The 23,378-nt window shown below is 40.0% G+C and overlaps 1 protein-coding gene across 3 annotated transcripts in view; it reads left to right on the forward strand.

The window, feature by feature from the left end:
* The window catches only part of HIVEP1 (HIVEP zinc finger 1), a 110,086-nt gene that overhangs the window by 64,146 nt on the left and 22,562 nt on the right, over positions 1-23,378 (forward strand). For 2 of the 3 annotated variants that reach the window (XM_042808867.1, XM_042808866.1), the window contains exon 4: positions 15,653-21,582. In XM_042808867.1, the coding sequence (XP_042664801.1) occupies positions 15,653-21,582 (5,930 nt within the window). Of the gene's footprint in view, positions 1-6,797; positions 6,892-15,652; positions 21,583-23,378 lie in introns of those variants that run through there. The other variant, XM_042808868.1, reaches the window with a different exon arrangement.

Here is a 23,378-nt window from a genome sequence, read left to right on the forward strand (position 1 = left end):
AAAACTTGCTGAACATTACAGAACAGAAGAATCCCAGGGGGGATGGATCCCAGCGGGGCCCGTCTGACCCATCATTATGCTCAGGACATACAGATTGAGGACAACACCTCAGCTTGGCCACTTTGTGCAATCTGTTTCCTTCCTCCCAAGGCTCCTTTTAGGACATGTTACCATGAATCCTTTTCTTTCAGTGTTGTTTGCCTTCAGCATTCTCTGGCAATGAATTGCAGAAGTTCACTACCAATCACATTAAGTACATTATTATATCTTTTTTTTTCTCCCAACTTCCTACTAGTTTTAACAGGTGTCCTTTGGTTCGAGCATTGTCTGATTTGTTAAATAAAAGCTCAACATTCATCTTACCAGCTGCTTTTGAGATTTCGTAAACCTTGTCCATATCCCACTCAGCTTTGTTCTCTCCAGACTCATGATTGAGTTAATTTTTCGAAAGAAGATTTGATACAGGCTGCCTTGAATGGGGACTAACACTATGATGTCGCTTTATGCCTTTGTGAAAAAGGTGAAGGAGAAAAAAATATGTGGCTGGGGGATAAAAGAAGCCTTCTAAACATTTACAGAGACTTTCCAACAAGCTAGGCCTTCAACTGAATAGACTTGTGATGTATTTTGTTTAGCGTACCATAGGAAAGCAGCATTGCCATCCAAACATAAAAGCTCAGTATGTAAAGCATTACTGTCTGCTCTTGTTGATGTTGGTCCTAAAGAAGTAACATTTCTCTGGGTTGATTTATTTATTTTTGGATAGACTTGTTAAGCTGAAGATGAACTGACCTCTATTTTCAGGATTTTCTTCTCAGCTGTGCACCAATACAATCTTTGTGATCCCACACAAAGGAAGAAACTTTCTCCACTGTGCTCTGAAGGGGATTGGGCTGCAAAGATTTGCATGATGATAGCACATGCCTGTCAGGGGGTTCAGGAGGCAGAAAGATTATGGCTTAATTTTTGTGTCCTAATCTAAATTTGTAGGACTAGTTGTTGAAAAAAAAATTATATATAAAATTGATACAGAAATGACTGGGATAATATGGTGACTTTGTACCTTTTCAACTAAGAAACATCCTTTGCCATTTTTATCACTTCCTTAAGTGTCTATTTTTTTTCATTATTTTCTGTAATATGAAGTAAATTAAATGTTTGTTTGAAGGCCACTGAGAAAAAGGAAAGTGTATTTTGAGCTAAACAAGTAAACAAAATGTGAACACGCTCACATAAAGTATTTTAATCACAATGCAGTGTATACAAATTCACCTTAAGATGGCTGTATATTTTTATTGCAAATTAAATACTGCCCTGTCAGTACTGGAGCTGTTAGAGGGTGTAGCGTGTTTGTGGGGAGGAATTCTTCATAAGTTCAATCATACTGGGTTCTTTGCTGACTGGTATTGTACACTGGTCAGTCAAAACTTTATACATGTGTGGGATTTAAGATGAATTTAATTGACTACAAAAAGATATGTATATTAGGCATCGCATTTTGCCATTAGCTGTAATAATCCAATTAAGAGCAAATTGAAATAGATCTCTGTTGAACACAAAGACAGTAAAGAAACAGACATCGTGTTGAAGTTAGCAGAATTCAGTTACTTAGTATGAATTTGCAACTGGAAGATATACATATATTTTGAGTGATAGTCCGCAAATACATTCAGGTTGCAGATAGGTAACCTGCAAGTTGAGACCAGAAATGTGTTCTTTAGGGATCAGCTCCACTCTTTTCCTGCTCATCAGCTGTGTAAGGTGGATAATTCTTCCATCATGTCATCTTCTTGTAATTGCTCAGTTGCCAGTGTGAATTTTTAGTAGGAGAACCTTAGCATCTCTTCAACTTTGATTGTTGTTGACATAACAAAGAAAATCTTGTTTCTCATGAGTGGTCTGTGTGTTGTCCTTTAAAAGCTGGAAGGGATGGTGGTCTTCGAAAACCAAAACTTTCTCCTTGTGAAGGCAATGAAAGCTTTCCCTGACGGTACCCATTTGGGTATCACAGTCTGGAGAGCAGTTAGCTGAATCTGCTTTGGCTTTGATCTGCTGCTGGCCTCCTCCTAAGATATCCATCCCAAGAAAGTCTCTCTGTCTTCTCCCTTCCAGACTGATAAAGTCAAGTCCTCTCAGATCCTTGTGGTTACCACAGAGGCTTCTGTTTTGATCATCCTCTGAACCAGTTCAGCCACTGAAGCTCATTATGAAGCACTGTAAGCATTTGTTTTCTTCTTTATCCGTTGCAGCAGTTCTCTGCTTATCACAACAGGCTGCATCCTAGGGGCACCAGTTCCACGAGCACTGTCATAGGATTTTAGTTTAGGGCTAGTGGCACTTACCCTAGTTATCTTGATACTTGGCACCAGCGATGCTAAGGCTGCTGAATCTCTCATGCTGCTTCTGAAACTTTTCAGGGAACTAAAGTTTGGTGACAAACTCCAGCAACACCAAGATTTGCCATGAAGAGGGGTTGCAGATCCTGTACAGACACTCAGCACTCTGGAACTCAACAGCGTTGATATGGTGATGTGGCCTAGCATATACTCCACAAAACCCACTTGTCCCACAAGCTCTCTCTGACTCTTAGTTGTATTATTTTGGATTATTACTTCTTCTGAGAAAAAGAAGCAGTGATAAATGGCAATGTCACAGGGAAGATAGGTGTTCTTACTCTGCATCTCCATTGTGGTGATGGCTGTATCTTAAAGTATGTAAGGGCAAAGGTGATATGGGATGATCTGGAAATGTGTGTGTGTTCTTTGGCTTCATTGCAATTTAGACTTGCAGGCTGTCTTGGTTGTTTGTCCGGTATAAATTCATCCCTTTAAATAAGCTATTGTTCTTGTTTGAATCTCTACTCATGTTTTTTACTTTCTTCTGACATGGATAGAGCTCAAGTACCAGTTTCTTCATCAGATGAAGTTGTAAACAGTTTGTTAACTCGCACTGCAAGCTGTGTGCAATGTAACAAATCCCTCCTGGACTCAGACTTCCAGTCCCTCTAATGGCATGCAGATGTCTGCCAGACTCCTCTCCTGATCTCTTCCCAGTACTGGTAGGTATGTCTCTGTCCAGCTTCAAGGAAAAGGCACTTTTCAATCTATTTTACCAGCAGTCAGCTGCATTTCTCTACTTTCACACTTGATCACTTTCAGGTTTCTCAGAGAACTTCTCCAGTTTTTTTACTTCTGCTGGAGATGCTTCATAGTGTAATTTGAACACGATGCTGTATATTCTCATGAATCCTCCCTTTCAGATACTTGGCATTGCTATTCACTGGTTGGTCTGTGAGGTTGCCCTTGCCACATTCCAAGTTCAAACTGTTGTGGCAGATCTGTCTCGATTATAGTGTTCCCTTCCAGAGTCACCACAACTTTCTCCCTAAGGTTGTATTGGAATTTTACCCAAATCAGTTCTCTTTCTGGGGCTTCGTGCTTCAGTGTTAGTAGTACCCTCTTCACTTGCATCCTTAGACATAGAAACATTCTTGACAGATCAAGAGTTTTGTTTAATTTTGGTCAGTGCTTGTGTGGCAGCAGGGTCTTACCTATATTTGCTGAGAAACTACCAAGATACAACCATCCAAAGCCATGGTTTGGACTCCAGCAAAGTCCAAGCCATTTCTATGGTGATGTTGGAAAAAAAAAAAAAAAAACAAACCAGCAACAGCCAAACAGAAAATCCTGTACTTCCAGCTTCTGTCTTGAAGGTGCCCAAGGCCTCTGTCCACTCTTTTTATAGGTACTAATCAGTCTCAAGCCTTAACAGGCTGACTTGGCATTTGGTGTAGCAGTTCTTTACTCAGTAGCAGCTTACAGGACTATGAAATTCACCAATTACTGGCTTATGACCGCACTTAGAGTGTGAAACCACTCATGGTGCAAATGTACATTTGAACTACCATGGAAGGAAAGGATAAAGAAAGATTGCTTAGCAGCAGCAAGCATTCTCTGAGATGCACAATCTACTTGCACATATGTTCTCCTCCCACACTTACAGCCCCTTCAAAGTAGCATATTGGCATGGAGGAGAGGCAACTGAAATCAAATGCCCTTTACCTTGTTTGCCCATCTGCTTTTTTTTTTTTTTAACTAGAATGTTGTGGGTTTTTTTTTTCTAGTAAATTGTACTGCACTGAGATTTATGGGAGGTATTGTAAATAGAAGCAGGAGAGATTAGTTCGGAAATGCAAGTTCTGCTGCTGATGGACTGTAGTCATATTTTTGTATGTTCAGAGTCCTTCAAAACCCTTCCTTATCCCTATTGTTAAATGGATGCGTTACTGACAAAATTACAAGGGGACTTTCAAATACAGGATTAAAAAATATACCAGCGTTCTCTCTAGTTAATCAAAATGCTGCATGCATCTTAAGATCGAGTGCCTTTTTTATGTAGCCATGTCCCAGCTTACAGCTGACTCTTATTGGCCTACCATCTGGCCTCAAAGGAGCAGCCAGGTCCCTTCCCTCCTCTCCCATCCCCGCAGGCACTCCTTATCCTGCTTCCTGCCACTGCCGCACTCCCTGCCAAAAGGCAGGTGGGAACACTGCATGCTAGTGATGTACCCTGCCTCACAGTTTATCAGCTGTGGTCAGGGTTGTATTCTTTCATCCCAGTATTCAGGGAAGTGGGAAATCACAGAATCGTAGAATGGCTTGGGTTGGAAGGGACCTCAAGGATCATCAAGCTCCAACCCCTCCATTTCAGGCAGAGCCGCCAACCTCCATATCTAATACAGGACCAGGCACGGAATAAAAAGGGGATAGGGTAAAATAGTAATAAAATCTGGAAGTGGGGCAGTAAGCAAGCGTTTTGATTTAGCATCTTAGAGTGGTCTCTTCCTCCACAGATGTTTCTCAGAATTTTTCATGTGGATCTGTAAGCATGTGAGACTTCTGATTTTTTTATTTTATTTTTCTTCTTTCGTACCGTTGTACTATCATTAGCCCCACATATTTTCTTTCCATTTTGTATTTGTACGAAACTGAGCCTTACATTTTGGACAAGAAATATAACTGAGATCCAAAGTTACATTTATTCTTTTCATCTTTCTGTCCTTATCTTCAACAACCACACAGGCTAGAAATGTCGTTACTTTAAATGGAAGCACATTATCTTCAGAAGTTGCAGGTTACAGCACTGTCCTGTTTGCTGCTTAATGCTGGTGAGAGGATTTTGCTGGCCTTTGTATTTTTCTGTTGATGCACACCAGAGCTACCTACATACCTGCCTTTTACTTTCCAAGTGTTCAAAATGACAGATAACAATGCTATTTCATGCAATTCAGTTGTGCATTTACTTGATGTCTGATTTCATAGTGTTTATATCTCCATTAAAATATGTCAATACATGTATCTGAGAGGTAATTTATTTAAATTGTTTTGTGTACGTTGAACTGTAAAGTCTTAAATCAAGACTGAGTTATCTTCCTCAAATATTTACAGCAGCTCAGACAGCAGTGATTGGCTAAATGGGGGAACTCTTGATGTCTGTAACTCATGTAATACAAGATCTCACATTTTCATGAAGTCCCACCTATTCCTAAAATCTCTGATGGTTGCAAATTAAGCGAATATTGTATTCTGCTAATAGTAACCAGGATGGCTTCAAAGGTTCTTTCAGGCACATTCAGTGCATGGTTTTGTGCCCAGGAAGGACAGTGAGAAAACTCTGCTGACTTCTGTGGGAGCAAGAAGTCTCTGATAGAAGACTTCTGTGGGAGAAGTAGTCTCTGATATCATTTATCCCCATTTCTCTCTGTGTTCAATAGTTAAATACATTCTAATGTCCCCATGGTGCCTGTGCAGGAAAACTGATAAAAATGGAGATGTCTACGTGTTCTTTACTCTAAGAAACATTATGAGAATATGAGCTTAACCCAATGAGTTTGCTGGCTTCTGTAATCCTCCTGGGTTGTGAGTCAATGTCTATCTGTTATTTCTCATTCTTTGTTTTGTTAGTACTTTTAGTTTAGACTACTAGCAGCCGAAATCTACACAGTTAAGTCCACTGCTGGTGCTAGACGCAGCAAGAACTGGTATTGTTTTGACAGACAGACAAATAGACTTACTGTTTTAAACTGAACTTTTCATCCTTTGCAGGCTGCAGGGTGTTAAAATGTTAACGTGATGTTGAAGTAATAGTATTTTGACTCTTCATCACAAATGTAGCACATCTCTTGAGTGATATTTCAGCAAGAGGAATTCCATTCTGCAAGTATCATTTTCGAAGGGGCATTATAGAAATTGTCACTCAAAAACAATCGTCGAAAGAGAATCTTCCTGATAGAAAATGAAGAAGAGGCTTTGCCAGCGTAGGTACAGCATACTGTTAAATTAATAGCTATGTACACAGACATCGTTTCCATCTTTAGGTTGGCCTGGCCAACCTTGGCATACCTACGTGTGTGTTGTTAGCTCTAGGGTTGCTAATTTTAGTTGGTGTGAACTGGGAGCAAGCCAGCTGTGGAAATGCAAAATTTTTTGCTTGTTAGCTTCCTTGTAGTCTTTCTAATGTATGAGTAATGACTGTGTTTTTGGTACTTTCCAGATAATCCTTCAGTTCACGGAGTTGATAATTTCCTTCGGTCTTCTTCTAAAGGAAAAATACAACATATAAATGAATAGTGAATTAGATACAGTATATCCCTTTTTGGTAGCTGTATGCTATAGGCTGACTTGATATAGGAGTCTTTCATAGGTATCTCCTAGAAGTGTGTGTACATGTGCATATTTTCTTTTTACCCTCTCACATCTGTGGAAAAGGACAAGACAGGACGGGGAAAGAGCTGTGAGCAGTTCAATTGACCATTGAAGACCTCCAAAGCAAACGCTCCCTGGAAGGAAGATCATCCTTCCCACTTTTGGCACAGAAGAATGAGCTTCCATGGTAGGGACATTCCTGGTTTCCACATTTTCAGCAAATCAACTATTCCTGTGGTTTTTTTTTTTTTGTCCAGTTCACAACACCATTTAGCTCTAGAAGAAGGGTCCATTATGTAAGGTTTTTTTCTACTCACTTTGCCAGAGCTCTTATTCTTTTCTGTATTTTTAGATAGTACTGTTGTCAGATTTGAGCTCTTTGCTGCTCTCCGTTGCGTTTTATTTGCTATAGGCAATATGGAAATTTCTTCATTTGATCCCTGTTTTTCAAATGGAAGATGTTGTCAAAGAAATGCATAGAATATGACTAAGAAGATTTTTCTGTTTGAACATCATTGTGCGCAAAGACAGTGTAGTTAACATCTTGCTCCTTTCATTTCTGTTTTTTCCCCTTCTGACTCATGTTTGGGGAGTTTATATTCAATATCTCATCTGACCAGCTAACTGTGGCTGCTTGCTGATAACCCGTACGTTGGTCGTCGTTTCATGAGCTGCTCTGTAATTCTGTGTTAATGGCCTTAATGTGCTAGGGTAGAAGTTGCTCTAATGATTTATTAGCCAAACCTATCTTATCAGTAATAACTGATAATCCTTAAATTGCTAACATAATTTATTTGTAAAGCTGTTCATAGCACTGAATAATGTTCTGAGAAGATTCTTGTATGTCCCTCGGGAAATTCCATATTCCCCCAGTATGTACCTATCCCCTAGCCATTTCTAACACACTTTCTCCAGCTAGTTATATTTAAACATCTTTACTCTGTGGATAAGTGGGTGATACTGGCTTCTGCTTAGGCTTTGTCTGAGAGCCCTTCTGTTTAGGAAGCTTAGTCCAGTTATCAAATGGCTGAAATGTAGAGCAGTATATAAACTCCATAGGGCTAGAAATATCAACTATTTTTTTTTTTTTTTTAATTTCAGCATGTTTAAATGAAAACTAGTGCATGCCCTTCTTGAGTGTTCACGTGTTGACATTTTGTGTGCATAGCTACACGGTAAACATTGGTTGTATGGTAGGCAATTGCTGTTCCTGTGTTACTTTTTGTTTGTCTTTCAAAGAAGTGCTGGAGTCTTGTGTAATTTCACAGTGATTCAGTCTCTGCTCTTTTTCTTTTTTTTCCCTTAACATGTATAATGTTGGGAAATCTCGACTGATACCAGGTTTAATGTACTGTGTTTCATGCTGGGCAGGAATTTAACTTTTTTAAGGAGAAAAATGATGTGCTTTCACTGGTCAGTCAGGTCAGTGCAGATGCACTGATACATTTCATTCCTGTTCCTGTATGGAAGGTGGCCTTTCTCAGCTGAAGCTCTTGTGTTGCCTCAGTGATCAGATGTTTATTTCTATTTGTTCTTGATGATTTTCCTCTTAGGAGAGGTGCTCCGGTCCCTTCATCACCTTGGTGACCCTCTGCTGGACTCTTTCCAGTATTATAGAACATTAAGGTTGGAAAAAACCACTAAGATCATCTAGTCCAACTGTCAACCTATCGCTATCACGACCACTCACCTGTGCCCCTCAGGGCCCCATTCACATGTTTCTCAAACACTCCCAGGGATGGTGACCACCTCCCTGGGCAGCCTATTCAAATGTATTACTGTTCTTTCTTTCCTAATGTCCAGCATATATACTGGTTGTTAATTTTCTTCACCCAAGCCAAGAAGTTAATTGCACAAAAGTTTTGAAGATGGTCTTGGTGTCATTAGTATAGAGTCCTTACCCCTGAGATCTGCCTCTGTCAAGCCTTACTTGATGTGAGTAGCCACAGGACTTGAAAAGATGCTGTCATACAGGCAGCCCTGGATTGCAGCATGTCATTTACTCTCTACCTATCCCAAGGGGGGGAAAAAAAAAAAAAGTTGGCAGGCTCTCAGGGTGGATGAAACTATATCACAGCAGAGCTTCCTGATAAGTCCAAGTTGTGTGCCTGAGGCAAAGGTGTCCTGCTTTCTTTGTGCTGAGGTATTATTGCTCAATGCCTAAACCTAATCCACTCCGCACTTGCTAATGGTTGCACAGTGTTTTATTTACTGTGTGCAGAGCAGCCCACAGTACACCTTCCTCTGTGGCTGCACGTTTAAACCTGTCACTCACTTTACTTTGCTCAGTTGGTATGTGTTCTTGATTTTCATGGAAGAAATGCTTATGTTTTTGGTTACCCAGTGGAACATTTGTGTCTCCATAGCTTAAATTTGGTCAGTTCTTTCATCACTCCCACCGCAGCTCTTTTATCCTTCATGGAATTTTAAAGTGTTGCAGGCCTTGTATTTCAGGAACATGTTACTCCAAGGTGAGAAAAGGGTCTCCCTTTCTCTAATGTTATCTTCAAAGTTACAATTTGCTTATTATATTATATTAATATAATTAATTCTGTGTTAACATCATTGATCCTGTGTTGATATTAAATATTAATATAGTTAGTATTCTATATTAATGTTGTATATTAATATGGGATTGTTGGGAACAGTAGATTGGATAGTTGAAATGCTACAGTTTATGCTAAACATTGTTAAACAATATTTTCCTGTTCTTAACTATTGCCTACTTTTGGTAGCCAACACTGTGAGTGTTTCATGGAAAATCACTGACTTTTTCTCCCAAGCAATTGAAGGTTTCTCTCAGATGTTGTGCTAGCTCTGTCCTTGGAGATTTCCAAGATCCAGCTGGACAAAGCCCTGACAACCCAGCTGGCTCCTAGAGCTGGCCTTGCTTTGAGCAAGAAGTTGGACCTGTTGAGGTCCCTTCCCACCTGAATTATCTTCTGAAATACTAGCTTGTAATTTTGAGGAAATTTTAGTGGTAGAGGCACTAGGTTTCATGGTGTAACTTGAGATGCAAATGTTGTAAGTTCATCAGTCTGTGATGGAAAGGAGCAATAAAATTTAATGTGACTTTGCAGAAATTAATACTGTCACTGTGCTTAAGGGAACTATTCCAATGACTGCTGATGCCATATTAGCATAGCTGCATCTTCCTTGAATCTTACGTTGGCAGGATGTTCACTATTTCAGTTAACAAAGGAAAAATATGATGATGAAAGACTTACTTCTGCATGGATTGAAATGGCTTTTAAAAGAAGACTGGGAAACCTTTTCCTTGCTGAGAGCCAGTGTAATACCTTTGGTGGGCCACAATTCAACCCAGAGCTTAGTGTTGTCTCTTAAAAATACCAAGAAAAAGAATCATGTATTTACAAACAGTACAAAACTATAAACTCACTTTTACCTATCTGCCCTGTATGGAATGATCCAGTATTTGCTGATGTGAACAAAAGGACAGCCATCAGCATGGATTAACCTTTGATCCAGTCCCTATCAGACTACTTTAGTGTTTGAATGTCAGCTCTCCTCCCCCTTTTTAAAAATGAATTAATGTCAAATTATGATTTACATACAGAATAAATGAGACTCTGCTCTGTATATGCTTGAACTGATGTTCCCAGCCATAAAAGCACTTTATCATATGTTAAACCTACTGGCAGATTTGCAGATGTCACTGTTGAGTGCCCCAAGTTCATTGACTTGCACCCTGCTCTCTAAAATGGTAACTTCCCTGTGACTGTCCCCAAAAGTATGAAGTGTACCTGAAGTACAACTGTGATCCATCTTAAACTTGACTCTAAGATCCTCTCTGTGCTTAAAATTAAGCATTGTGCCAGGCTTGTTCATGTTTTACTGTTGACTGAGAATGTTTTTATAGTTATGTGTGCAGTATATGTAATCACGTTGTGTTTTGGGTTTTTTTTTTTAAACACTTTGGACAAACTGTAATTTCAGGAAAAATACTTGTGGCAGTACTTAGCTTGCATGAAGCTAAAGAGGTCATTTAATAATAATAAGAAAAAATAATAATGAAAGCTTAGTTATGCCCTGCTGCGTTTAATGTAAGTTCTGGTGGCCTTAAATTTGCTGGTTAGACTTATTTCTTTATCTCATAATCATGTTCTTTTACTTATTCATGGAAACAGGCCCAGTGGGGTGATTTATGGCTGCTTTGCAATGGTTTCACTGAACTCAAAATTAAATAAGCATCAGATGTCAAATACAAGAATACTTTGAATATTTTAAAGCACTGGGAAGCTTAGCTTTAATCAGAATAAGATCCTCAGTTACAGCCTCTCTCTTTTGAAGAGCCTTCCATCTTTGAATGTCTACTGTTATTAATTGTCAGTAACCTTTTGGCTGTGTGTTTAAGATACAATATTAATTCATTAATACTTAAACACGTTCTGAACACGTTGATTTTGCTTCCGGGAGCTGAAGTTCAGATTTAGGCTCTGAGATTTAGGTACATATGTTGAAAATCTTTGTGTGCAGTGATTTGAAGAATTCTGCAATATTAAGTAAACACAAAAGAGGATGGAAATTGTGCCATTCATTGGACTGTAGGGATATGTAGTGGTTGCTGGCTAAATGCTTCACAGCATTCTGGTGGGGAAAAAAGGGAGTTTGGTGGTTTGCTTCAGTTCTTTAAGTACAAGCACAGAACTCTACTGGAAGGGAAAGAAAGAGAGTGGGTGTTATAATAACTTACAGGCTTTGAGACAGGCAGTTTTGAAAGCTGCTTAAACAAATCCATTGAGATCATTTTGTCAAGACAATGCCTACTTCACCAGCGAATGCTAGAGAAGAAAAACTCAGATCTTTATTATACCCCTCCTTTATTTGCTGCATGAGTTACTTCTCTAAATTGCTATCGACACCATCACACTTGTGTTCTTTTGCTCTATTTCCTGTGCACAGAGCCAGGTTCAGTAAAGAAATTATAGATGAATAAAGTCATGTTTAGAAGTGTGGAATATTTTGAGCGCAGAAGTGATATTGAAGCAAAATAATTAAGAGAGTCCTGAGAGCAAAGCAGAACAAAGCAGAACCAGATAGCACAAGAAAGAGATGCTCTGGTATCTGAAAAGTGATATGTTATGCATAATGGCATTGTTACCTCTCCTCTTAGACTGGGTGACCTGATCCTATTTGATGACATGAATAAGATGCATTTCAGACATCTGACTGAAGTGACAGCACTTGGCAACAAAACCACTTCACCACCTAAAAAGAAGAATTGCTGTAGCAGCTTCACCACCAGGTGAAGGGCTTTGTGAGTGCACGGGGAGGCGAGCAGAGTGGAGTGGGAAAGAGTAAGAAAAGGAAATCCGCTTCCCCTCAACCCCCTTTCACATCGGGTTGTTTTGCATTCCCTTTGTTGAGTTTCACCTTGTTGGTTTGTGACCCTGGCAAGGTATCAGCCTCCTGTGGCTCCCAAAGGCACAGGAAGGGTCAGCATTCTGGGACCCGTGCTTTGTGCCATTCCTTTTATCTCCTGTAGAAGTACGGATGCAGCTGATCTTTCTGCAGCCATTTAGCTGCAGGTTAACAAGTGCATAATGGAATGTCTTCAGCTTGAATGGGGAATACAAAAAGAAGGCTTACAAGGAACAAAACGTTAAAAATAGGTGAAAATATGTTGTCAGGTGTTCCTTTTGTGTTGTTGTTTTTGTTTTAATATGCTAGAAATTTGATTGCTAGCAAACATGAAGAGAGTATTTCCTTCAACAGTAAGTATTTCTAAGCTATCAAGGAGTAAAGTTCAGCACAGTGCTTGTATTATCATTAAGCTTTGCAAAGCCATTGTAAAGAAAGTATATTTAACAGGATTTTATGGGCAGACATAATGAAGTAAAGATGAGACCCCATCTCTAGAATTGCAAAAGATGTAGAAATAAGAAACTAATTCTCATCATTTCCGTAGACTGGAATTTCACAGTTCTAGACAGAGCAGAGTTATGAATTTATGAAGACTAAAATAAGTGAATATTACTATATGTAATGCATAACTTGCCTTTTCCTGTATTTTTTTTTTTGTTTCTTTTTTGAATAATTTTTATGAGTTTGCATGATTGAATGATACTTTTTTTTTTTTTTAAGTAAAGCAGTAAATAGATTACAGAAAATGCTGGTGTTATTTTCATAATGACTCATGTTTTTAATTGCTTAATTTTGTTTTTTAATACTGTTTTTAAGGCTTTTTCAAGCCACACCACATCCTTCAGCCATGCTGAGGCTTCCAGTCTCTGTCGTGGTGCTTGTAAAGTGTGCTTTTTCCTCTGCACTGTAGCACTGAAGCCCAGGCATGATAGCTGTTTAACAGCCTGAGGCATTGAGAAGCACATCATTTGGTTGTTCAGTTATTTCATTATAAAACACCTTGGTATCTCTGCGTATGTCTGCCTGGATGCTTGCTGTTGGTGGCACTTTTGTCTTCCTAGTCACATGTAATCCACCCAGCTTTTGCCCAGGTGCTCAGTCCAGCACCACCACCAGCAGTGTGATGATGGCTGTGGGGGCGTGAGTGTGACAGGATAAAAAGCTGCAGCGTGTGCTTAAAAGGAACCAATTTACTTACAGTCAATTCATGCGGTCATGCTTCTAAGAGATCACCAAGCCATGGCTAAAAGCACCTTTTTATATAATTATCTTGATGCTTTCTCTCTGATTCATGTGAAATTGGTTTTGTTGTTATTGTAAAAACAGATGCAGTAGACTCTCACCAATTTTAAAGAAATTGCCACTAATAATATTAGTGTAAGACACACATTTAGTTGGGAAGTGGTGGAAAGTACAAAACATTGTGATGGAAGACAGCTGTGCTTTGAATTTGCTAAATCCAGACTAATACGCATAAGTTCTGGTGCTAAAGCAATAACTGCAAAGTTCATTCAGTCGTTAAATGAGCAGTCAGTGCAGAAATTTCTTCCTGTGTGCACAAGATGAGCATGAATTCCTCACAGCAGGAATTTCAGAGGTAGTATTTCTAGAGAGGGATTCTAGCACCTCTGTTCCATGATGGCAGAATGTGACAAAGCCCTGTCTCACTCTTCACGGTTAAATTTCCTCTGGTAGGGCTGGGAGAGCAGCAGGTCAGGTTCCACAGGACTTTCACATGTGCATTGCATTACGTATGATGTTTATTCATTAATCATTCTGTTTGCTGGGAAATGGTCTCAATAGCCATTTGCTCTACCTGAATGTATGTGTATGTTAAGTTGGCAATGAGTTGAAAACAAGATTTTGGGCTTCTCAAGCCCTGGCCTTAGCACACAGTCCAGTCGGGTTATGTTTTTGCACCAAGTAGTCAGGTCATCTTCTTATCCTGCTTTTCTCACTGGTCACTTTCTTTTCTCATTCCTAGACAGGCTTTAGACATTGCCTGAATTTTCTTTAAATGGAGCTGGAATTTCATGCTGGATTCATCAGCACCAGTATCTCTTGTCAGATGCACATTGTGTGTTGGCTTTCCTCCCACCACGTATTGAAGCCAGCTGGTGTTTCTGCTAGAGGATACAGGATACTCTGTGCCACTGAAGGGGAGTTGTAGGGTGGATTGGTACTGGGAAATTTGAGTTTTCTCCATGAATCTGCTTGAGAAGTTAACTGAGAATCTGTCCACTTGTATGTAGTCGTAAGGCTTTTCTTACCTAGGAGAGTACGTAAACCTCTGTACCTGAGTACCTCTGTGTGCAGGTAACCCTGCTACATGCAGTTAGTACTGCTTCCCAAAGTGTGTGTGCAGCTGAATATTTCAGAGGTATCAGACTTCTTGTCACATCAGATCCTTACTTTGCATTGAACTCTGGCAATCAGACAAATATGTTTTTCAGCTAACAACCCGTTATAAAAGTTGGATTAAATGGATTTGCACCCATTTAATATTTAGCTTTTTCTGCAGTAACTGCCAGTGATGCTAGGTAAGACAGTGGCTCTGATGAAGTGTTTGTATGCTGGGAAGTAGGTTAAACATAATCAACTGACAGATTGTTTATCTTAGCAGCATCATACTTAGAGGTATGTAATGCCAGGTAGCTAGTGAAAAACAAGTTCATAAAAATCAAATCTGAAATTGAGTCTAAGTGTATTTTTTGTTACAGGGAGGTTGGGCTCTTTAGAAATACATCTACTAGCTACAAATCATTCTGCTGAATAATATTTCAAACTGTTTGCTCTTGGCTACATTCCTGAAGCCCCTTGTGCATACCTGCTTAAGATCAGCAACAAGTGTAGCAAGTAATGAAATAATTCAAATTTAGTTTATTTTGTTTCATGATGCACAAATAGAAAATCATTGAAGTGCGACTGATTTTATTTATCTGCCATAGTTGCTCATCTGAAATGCTATTGGAAGTTCAGTAACTGGAGGTCTGAAATACAGTATCTGACAGATGGTGTGGGTGGTTTGTGTCATTTCCATGATAAATCTACTTACAAATATAACGACGAGGAAGATGTCTGCAGTCCTTGAGTAGTACGACGTATAGACAGAAAAGGTGACAAATACAACATGAAAATGGATCTGTGTCTTGGTTCTTCATTTTCCTTCTGCAGTGGTTTCAATTTTTGAGCAAGTGCAGAAGAGAGATTTCTTTTTACTTCATCTGAAAAAGAATTGCTATGAATACGAAAATATTCTTTCAGTAGCCTTTCTTTTATATATATTTTTGAAGCCTATCCTATAGTGTATTACGTTTGTAATGTCTTGTAACATCAATAAACATTACACTTGCTAGATGAAAACAAAATAGACCTTTGGTAAGATACATTTACAATTACAGAAATATTGGAGGCAGGATATTTGGACAGTCCTGTTGCCCCAGGGCTTTCTCTGTGAACTGCTCTTACAGTTAAAGTTTAGAGATGATAAAATGGTATAAATAAAAATATAACTGCATTATTCCATTTTAATATTCTTTCTTACTCTCTTTGTGTTTTAACAGAAATCACAGATTCTGGTACTAGAGGAAACCAAGATACAATTAAGGGCGTGAAAAGAAAAAAAATCGTGACTGAAAACCATCTAAAAAAAATACCAAAATCGCCTTTGAGAAACCCTACGGAAGCCAAGGTTAAACAAAATATAGACCCTTCACCTCTGAAAGTTCTTCAGGATGCCTCAGAACATGCCACAGCACAAGATCACTTACCTGTGCAAAATGGAAATCAGTGCACCAAACAAAATGGGGGAGTGCTTAGTAGCGAGATAAGCACTGAAACCAAATCTGAGATACCAATGCGGACAAAGCTTTCATCAACACATCAGTCCTTAGACTTGAATAAGAAGGCAGTGGAGGATTCTGATGTGAACCAGCTAAGCTTGCCAGAGAAGAAGTCTCTCTCCAAGTCCTTATCAAGTAAAACAAAGACTGACAGTAATGAATGTATTACTTTTGCTGATGGTAGTACATCTTCCCCATGTACACGTACTGCTTTTGATGTCTTATTAAAAGCTATGGAGCCTGAACTGAACACCTTAGCACAAGAGTGTCCCCCTTACGGAATGCAGGTAGAGAAACTGAGACCAAATAAAACTGTAAGCACCTCTGCTAGTCTCGTGTCCAATACAGTGAGCATCCAGAATCAGTCTGCTTTGTCACAGAATGAGTTTGCTGCTGGACCTCGTTATTTCCCATGTACATTAAACAACATGCATGTAGCAACAGCAGCCAAGAGCGGACAAGCACAGGTCCAGACCATTTCTCCTTCGCAGGATCTTGTTACTAAAACCAGTCAACAAAATCACCAGGTTGTTGTGTGTCCAAGTTTCACTGGATCTGTGGTGCAGCAGCAGAGCCAAGAAAACCCCAAGCTCCAGCAGATATACAGCATAGCAGTAACTTCATCTGGCATTCACACTTCATCTTCCACAGTAACTCAGGTTTTTCCTCAAAACCAGTTAGTAACAAGTTCATCTTCACCTTTGTCAATTAACACATCTAGTTCAACACATTTGTCTATAGGTCCCGTGTATAATTCAGCCCAGATAGCATCAGTTGTAAACCATGGTGTAGAACAAATATGTAACCTCCTGAAAGACCAGAAGCCTAAAAAGCTAGGGAAGTATGTCTGTGAGTATTGCAATCGGGCCTGTGCCAAGCCCAGTGTTCTCCAAAAGCACATCCGATCCCATACTGGAGAACGACCTTATCCTTGTGTGACATGTGGATTTTCATTTAAAACCAAAAGCAATCTGTACAAGCACAAAAAATCTCATGCACATGCTATCAAACTTGGACTTGTCCTACAACCGGAATCTGCTGGTCTCTTCTTATCCCATGACTCAGACAAAGCACTTAGCATTAATTCAGACGTAGAAGAAAGTGGTGAAAGTGAAGATGAAGGTACTGCTGATGAAAGACAAGACGATCAGGAACTGGAACCTGCACAAATAGTGAAAGTCATTTCAAGTGCAGAAACGTTACAGAAAGAAAGCCCTATTCCACTAAGCAATCCAGACTGCATACCAGGTGATTCTTCATTACACGATACAGAACCGCAAGTAAGGGCAGCTTTGCCAAAAGTAGTAGTTCACCCTGTAAGTGTTTCTCCATTAAGGGCTGACAGCCCCAAAGTAAAAGACCCAACACCTGAGCTTGCAGCAACACAGAGAAAAGGAGATTTTAAAGCAACAGATCTTCAGTCAAATTTAACACATACAGCATCACTCAAAGACAGTCACGTAAAGCAACATCAGAAAACAGAAATGGGCTCATTAGAGGAGCAGCTGGGATCTGCAGTAGGAGCAGTGCATGCTCAGCTTCAGAGACAGCAGGCAACAGATTGTTCCCAAGACCAGCAAGGAAAATGTCTTTTGAGCCCTAGAAGTTTAGGTAGTACTGATTCTGGTTATTTCTCTCGTTCTGAAAGTGCTGATCAAACAATGAGCCCACCAGCTCCTTTCGTAAGAGGACTGCTGACCTCTGAGAAGGACTCAAATAAGAGTTTGCCTTCTGCGCCACGAACAAGTGGAGTGGTGGCATCAGTGGTGCAAACTGTTTGTGCTGAGAAAAATTTGATTCTTTCTGGCCAAATGCGACCTCCCATGGCAACAAAAACCCTCGAGGAGCGTATCTCAAAGTTGATTTCTGATAATGAAGCCGTTGTGGATGACAAACAGTTAGATAGCGTGAAACCAAGAAGAACGTCTCTTTCAAGAAGAGGAAGTATAGATTCACCGAAATCCTACATATTTAAGGATTCTTTCCAGTTTGATTTAAAGCCCATGGGAAGAAGAACTAGTTCGAGCTCTGATATACCAAAGTCTCCTTTCACACCCACTGAAAAATCAAAGCAAGTTTTTCTTCTCTCTGTACCATCTCTTGACTGTTTGCCTATTACACGGAGTAATTCCATGCCTACTACCAGTTATTCAGCAGTACCTCCAAATGTAATACCACCATCTCATCCACTTCGAGGAAGTCAGTCATTTGACGATAAAATTGGTTCTTTATACGATGATGTTTTTGTATCTGGACCTGCTGCTCCACTGAACCAGGGTGGACATCCTCGGACTCTTGTTAGACAGGCAGCAATAGAAGATTCTTCTACTGGTGAAAGCCAAGTTCTTGGACCAGCACGATCTGTAGAAGAAGGTTATCTGGGATGTAATTTATCAAATGACTCTTTATTGCAGAGAAGCAAGTCCCTGGCTCAGGCACCAAGTTTAGAAAAAACAAAGAAGACCCCTCAGGTACGAGGAACAATGTTTGAGTGCGAAACCTGCAGAAACAGGTATAGAAAACTGGAAAATTTTGAAAACCACAAGAAATTTTACTGCTCAGAGTTGCACGGACCTAAAACGAAAGCAGCAATTCGAGAGCCTGAGCATAAAACTGTTCCGAATAGTACACAGCCTCAAATGCTGCACTACAGAGTCACTACTTCAACTGGTGTCTGGGAACAGACGCCCCAAATAAGGAAAAGAAGAAAAATGAAAAGTGTCGGAGATGATGATGACCCACAGCAGAATGACACAAGTATGCCATCAAAGAATGCTGAAAGCCAAAGTAAGCCAGCAAATTCTTCCAGTCTGTCAAAACACAGTGCAACAGTATTAGGTTCACAACAACCAAGTAGCCTTTTACTTCAAAGTTCACAGATTCAGCTTGTGGCTCAAGGCACAGATCTGACTGCCGAGACAAAGATGTCTCCGCTCGCTGAAAAGCAGACAAGTTCAGTTATGCAAGAAAAGGTGGAATTGAAAAGGCAAGGGACTGGCATTTCAGTAATACAGCACACCAATTCACTGAGCAGAAATAGCTCGTTCGAGAAATCTGAATCCTTTGAAAGAGTATCACCAGTTTCATTTCAAGAGCCCAACAAGGTTGCAAAACACCTCTCTTTGAACGCACTTGCAGTCCAAGAGGATAGACACTCGCATCTGGCTACTTCCCAGCATCATCAGCCACTGTCATCGGAAGCAGCTAGAGGGGAAGTGCAGGGAAGCCAAATAGTTTCTAATGAGAGAAGCATCCCAGTGCAACCATCAAGACTTGTTCGCCAGCATAACATCCAGGTTCCTGAAATACTGGTCACAGAAGAACCAGACAGGGACCAAGAAAACCAATGCAGCGATCAAGAAAAGACAGAAAGATTTAACTGGCCACAGCGCAGTGAAACACTGTCTAAATTGCCAACAGAAAAACTCCCACCAAAGAAGAAAAGAATTCGCTTGGCTGAAATGGAGCATTCATCTGCTGAATCCAGTGTTGACTCCACACTTTCGAGAAGTCTGAGTCGAGAAAGTAGTTTGTCTCATGCTTCCAGTTTTTCAGCTTCACTCGATAAAGATGAAATTTCAAAGGTGGACAATCCTTCCAAAACAGAGCTTGCTAATAAGTCAGCAGAATTCCTTATGATTCCTGCTGGCTCTCACATTCTGGGCGTGCCTGGCCCTCATTATAGGGAAATGAGGCGCGCTGCATCAGAGCAGATCAGCTGCACACAGCCCTCAATGGAGGTAGACTACAGGAGTAAGTCTTTTGATTGTGGAAACATATCTCCATCAAAACCTGCCTCACTCACAGAGACAGCTGCTCCAAAACTGTCATCTGGAAATGGGGTTACTGGACATGTGCCTCTGCTAGAAAGAAGGAGGGGGCCATTTGTAAGACAAATATCTTTAAACATTGCTCCAGAAAGTCATCCAGTTAAATCAACTTCTTCTTTTCAGACAGCCCATGCTACTGATGTGCCATTTCACAGGCTGCAGACCTCCAGCAAATCCTTGGTGAAGTTTCCTTCAAGTACTCAGCATTCGCAAACACACTCAAGGCCTCACTCAGCAATTCAAAATTGCAATCCAGGTAATATGTCTTTGGTTCAGCAGCCTCTAGATCATGTTTTGAATAATCAAGGACAAACATCTTCAATGCATCAGCTTTCCCAGACCTCTACCAAAAAATCAGCCCAAGGGGCACAAGTGAATACGAACACACTGTCTTGTCATCCTGATGAGAAGAGAGATTGCTTTGCTCCAAAATATCAGCTCCAAGTTAAAACATTACATATAAGTCAGCCATACTCTTCAAAATTGCTAAAAAATAATCTATCAAGTCAGTCCGTCTCAAGTCACGTTGGGGTGGACCAGAACATGCCCTCTTTTGAGCTGCAGGCTAAACTATCCGACAGTATGTCTAACCCATACTCTGTGCCTCCTCTAAAACAGATTATCCCTAACAACTGCAGCAGTCAGTTGCATCAGATGCCTCCTTTTGTAGTTCCTGTCCGTATTCACAGTAGCATGCCATCGTATGGCTTTGCAACTGTTACACCCCTTCCTCACATTTTAGTGACTCAGGATCAGGTAAGCCAATCCGCTTGCAAAACAAATGCTGTGACATTGCCAACACTTGAAGGCAAAGCTCAGCTGCCAAAATCTCACAAAGATAAGAGGACTTTGCCAAATTCATTTGAATTTGAAAATCCGCTACCAGAAAGTGGAACCAGAAACTCACCTTTGTCAAGCTCTTTGAATATTATTCAGAAAGTGCCAGTGAGTGGACTCTTCCCTCAACAAGAAGCTACGGCTTCAAGTAAACGAATGCTTTCCCCGGCCAACAGTTTGGATATTGCCATGGAAAAACAGCAGAAACGTGTTAAAGATGAAAGTGGAGCTGCATGCATGACAGAAGCTGGGCCACTGCATCCACTGAATGTTCGATCTAATGACCCTATTGGTAAGCAAAAGAAACCTGTTTTGGTGAGACAGGTTTGCACCACAGAACCTCTGGAAAATCACCTCTTAGATCCTGATGGTGTTGCACAGCATGAAAAAAGCAGCAAAGCCAGTACTTCAGACCTGCTGTTGCCTAACCGTCATTCATCTGAAACTGGTGTTTCAGAAACTCCGAAGGAATCATCAGAATCAGAAGACCTTAAGTCTTCAGCATCACCGGTGTTTGTAGTTAGAAAACCATCTGAACCATCTCCAGTGAGTAGTCAGAGCTCTGTTGGAAAGGCAGTAAGCAGCAGTCAAGAAAGAAGGTCCCCAGGTAATAGTCATGAGAGTGAGCTAATTAATAGCCAGGGCCAAGCAAAGCTACTGACTACACTAGCTGTGATGAATGCAGGAGAAATGCAGAGGTTGTCATTTCCAAGCCTCAAGACCTCAACAAGTTTTACCTGGTGTTATCTCTTGAAGAGGAAACCACTACACCTGCTGCAAAATGATCAGAAGATTTCAGCCTATTCTACGTGGACCATTAGTCCCAGCAATCCCAATCCACTAGGTTTGTCAACAAAGGTAGCTCTTTCTCTCCTCAACTCAAAACAGAAAGTGGAAAAACCGCTGTACACCCAAGCAAGAACTACTCATCCCAGGTCGGATATACTGGTCTATTCAAGCAAGTGGAAGAACAGCTTAACCAAGGTACTTAATCTGTGCCTGATGTATATTTATCATTTACAGAGGATTTGCTTTGGAAATCATGCTGCTTCATAGTTTGGAGAATGCAATATGCCTGACATGTATAATATATGTGCTTATTTATTTCTGTTACGCTGGATCAAACCGCTAAAGAGATCCAAACTAATTCCATTAAGAAACCTCTTCATAAACATTTATCTCTTTTCATGGAAATTAGTTCCTGGATTTAAATCTGTATTTGAAGTATTTATTATGGCAGAAATGCGTTTGGCTATTTTTTAAGTACAAAGGATATAACAAAAGTAGTTCCGGTACAAGTATTTTTTTAAACACTCACAACTTAAAACAGGTCAATTTCAGATCATAATTGCATATTTTGCCTTAAAAATCTGCTGGTATTTTCTGTTATAAGAGTGTGCTTAGAGTGAACAGGTGTCCATGGATACGTAGTAAAGATATTTTTCACCACTGCTGATCATTTAGTGTGGGAGGAACAGTGTACCACTTCCCTTTCTCCCACCTAGGTTAGTTGACAGTGTGAAATAATGCCAAAAATAATGAAATTTAAAACAGAATTGCAGCTTCCATTTAAATACTGACAACTTCTTAGATCAGTATGAATCCAAAAATGCTATTAAATCTTGTGCAATGGAATAAATTCAGGGTGATGTTTATGATGTACATAAAACACTATGTAATTCCAGAGTCAGATGCAATTTATTTCATTAACCACCTTAGGGCTGCATAGATACCAGCAGGATTTCAATACTGGACCATATGGAGATTTGTGTTGAATTTGACTTTCCTGCATAATTGATGTGCCTCTGTGAATTGGTAAATGCAACACTTGGCCCTGTAGTATGGCAGTGGGTGTCTGTGTCTAATGGATCAAGTGCTAGCCAGCAATGGCTCACCGATCGAAGCCATAAAGCTCACTAAGGAGAGCCTTGGTCTACAGTGTGATTTTGTGCTCTTCTTTCTCCTCTGTCCTGCACTGCGTATGATTGTTTCTATGCTTCTCTTCTGAACCTGCAAAAATTGGAGGCCGTGGAGCAATGTTCCTCCAGAATCACTCAAAGGCTGCCTATTTCATATAAACCATGTATAAACCATTTGGGAGGAAGAGTAATTACAATTATTGCTTGCCCTAATCTTGCAGTCTGCTCTCAGAAAATCTTTCTGGGCTTCAGGCTGGGAATCAAGACCTATAGGGCCTGTAGTCACTCTAGAGGAAGCATACTGCAGCCTTGGGAAAAGATGTATAGTCCTGGTGATGTTGAGTGATGAAGACCAATGCTGTTAAAGATCACAGCAGGATGTTCCTGTGTTTGCTAAATGTTTTGCTAAAATACAGAGTTGACAGTGGGGAAAAGAGCTGCAAGATGAGAAACTGTGTAAGAAATAGTAAGAAATAGTTTCAGAATTACAGGAAGATTTGAGATGATATCCAGAAACGCTTACAGCCCAAAGAGCATTAGAGTTAAATCTGGGACATCTTGATACCAGTGAGAGATTTCACTAACGTTCATTTTGGAGGTCAAAACTTTATTTTCTGTATAACACATTACAGATAAATAGACTGCTGACTTGGTGCTAGTGCTGTAAGTGAACTCAAGTACTGGATCCATATTAGCATGCCTCCTTTTACTTGAACTCATACTTTTTCAGCCTGCTTCCTCATGTGATCTATGAGATGTACTTAAATAGTGCTTAATTATTAAAAAGAATCATGTCTAGTTGAGCATTTTGTTCTAAGGAAGGCAAGTCAAGTCTCTCTTTAGTTTTGTAATTGACTCATA

Source organism: Centrocercus urophasianus, unplaced genomic scaffold (genome assembly GCF_019232065.1).
Source record: "Centrocercus urophasianus isolate 14NV4802_14NV808 unplaced genomic scaffold, USGS_Curo_1.0 seq_11, whole genome shotgun sequence".
In the NCBI taxonomy this organism is placed as follows: domain Eukaryota; kingdom Metazoa; phylum Chordata; class Aves; order Galliformes; family Phasianidae; genus Centrocercus; species Centrocercus urophasianus.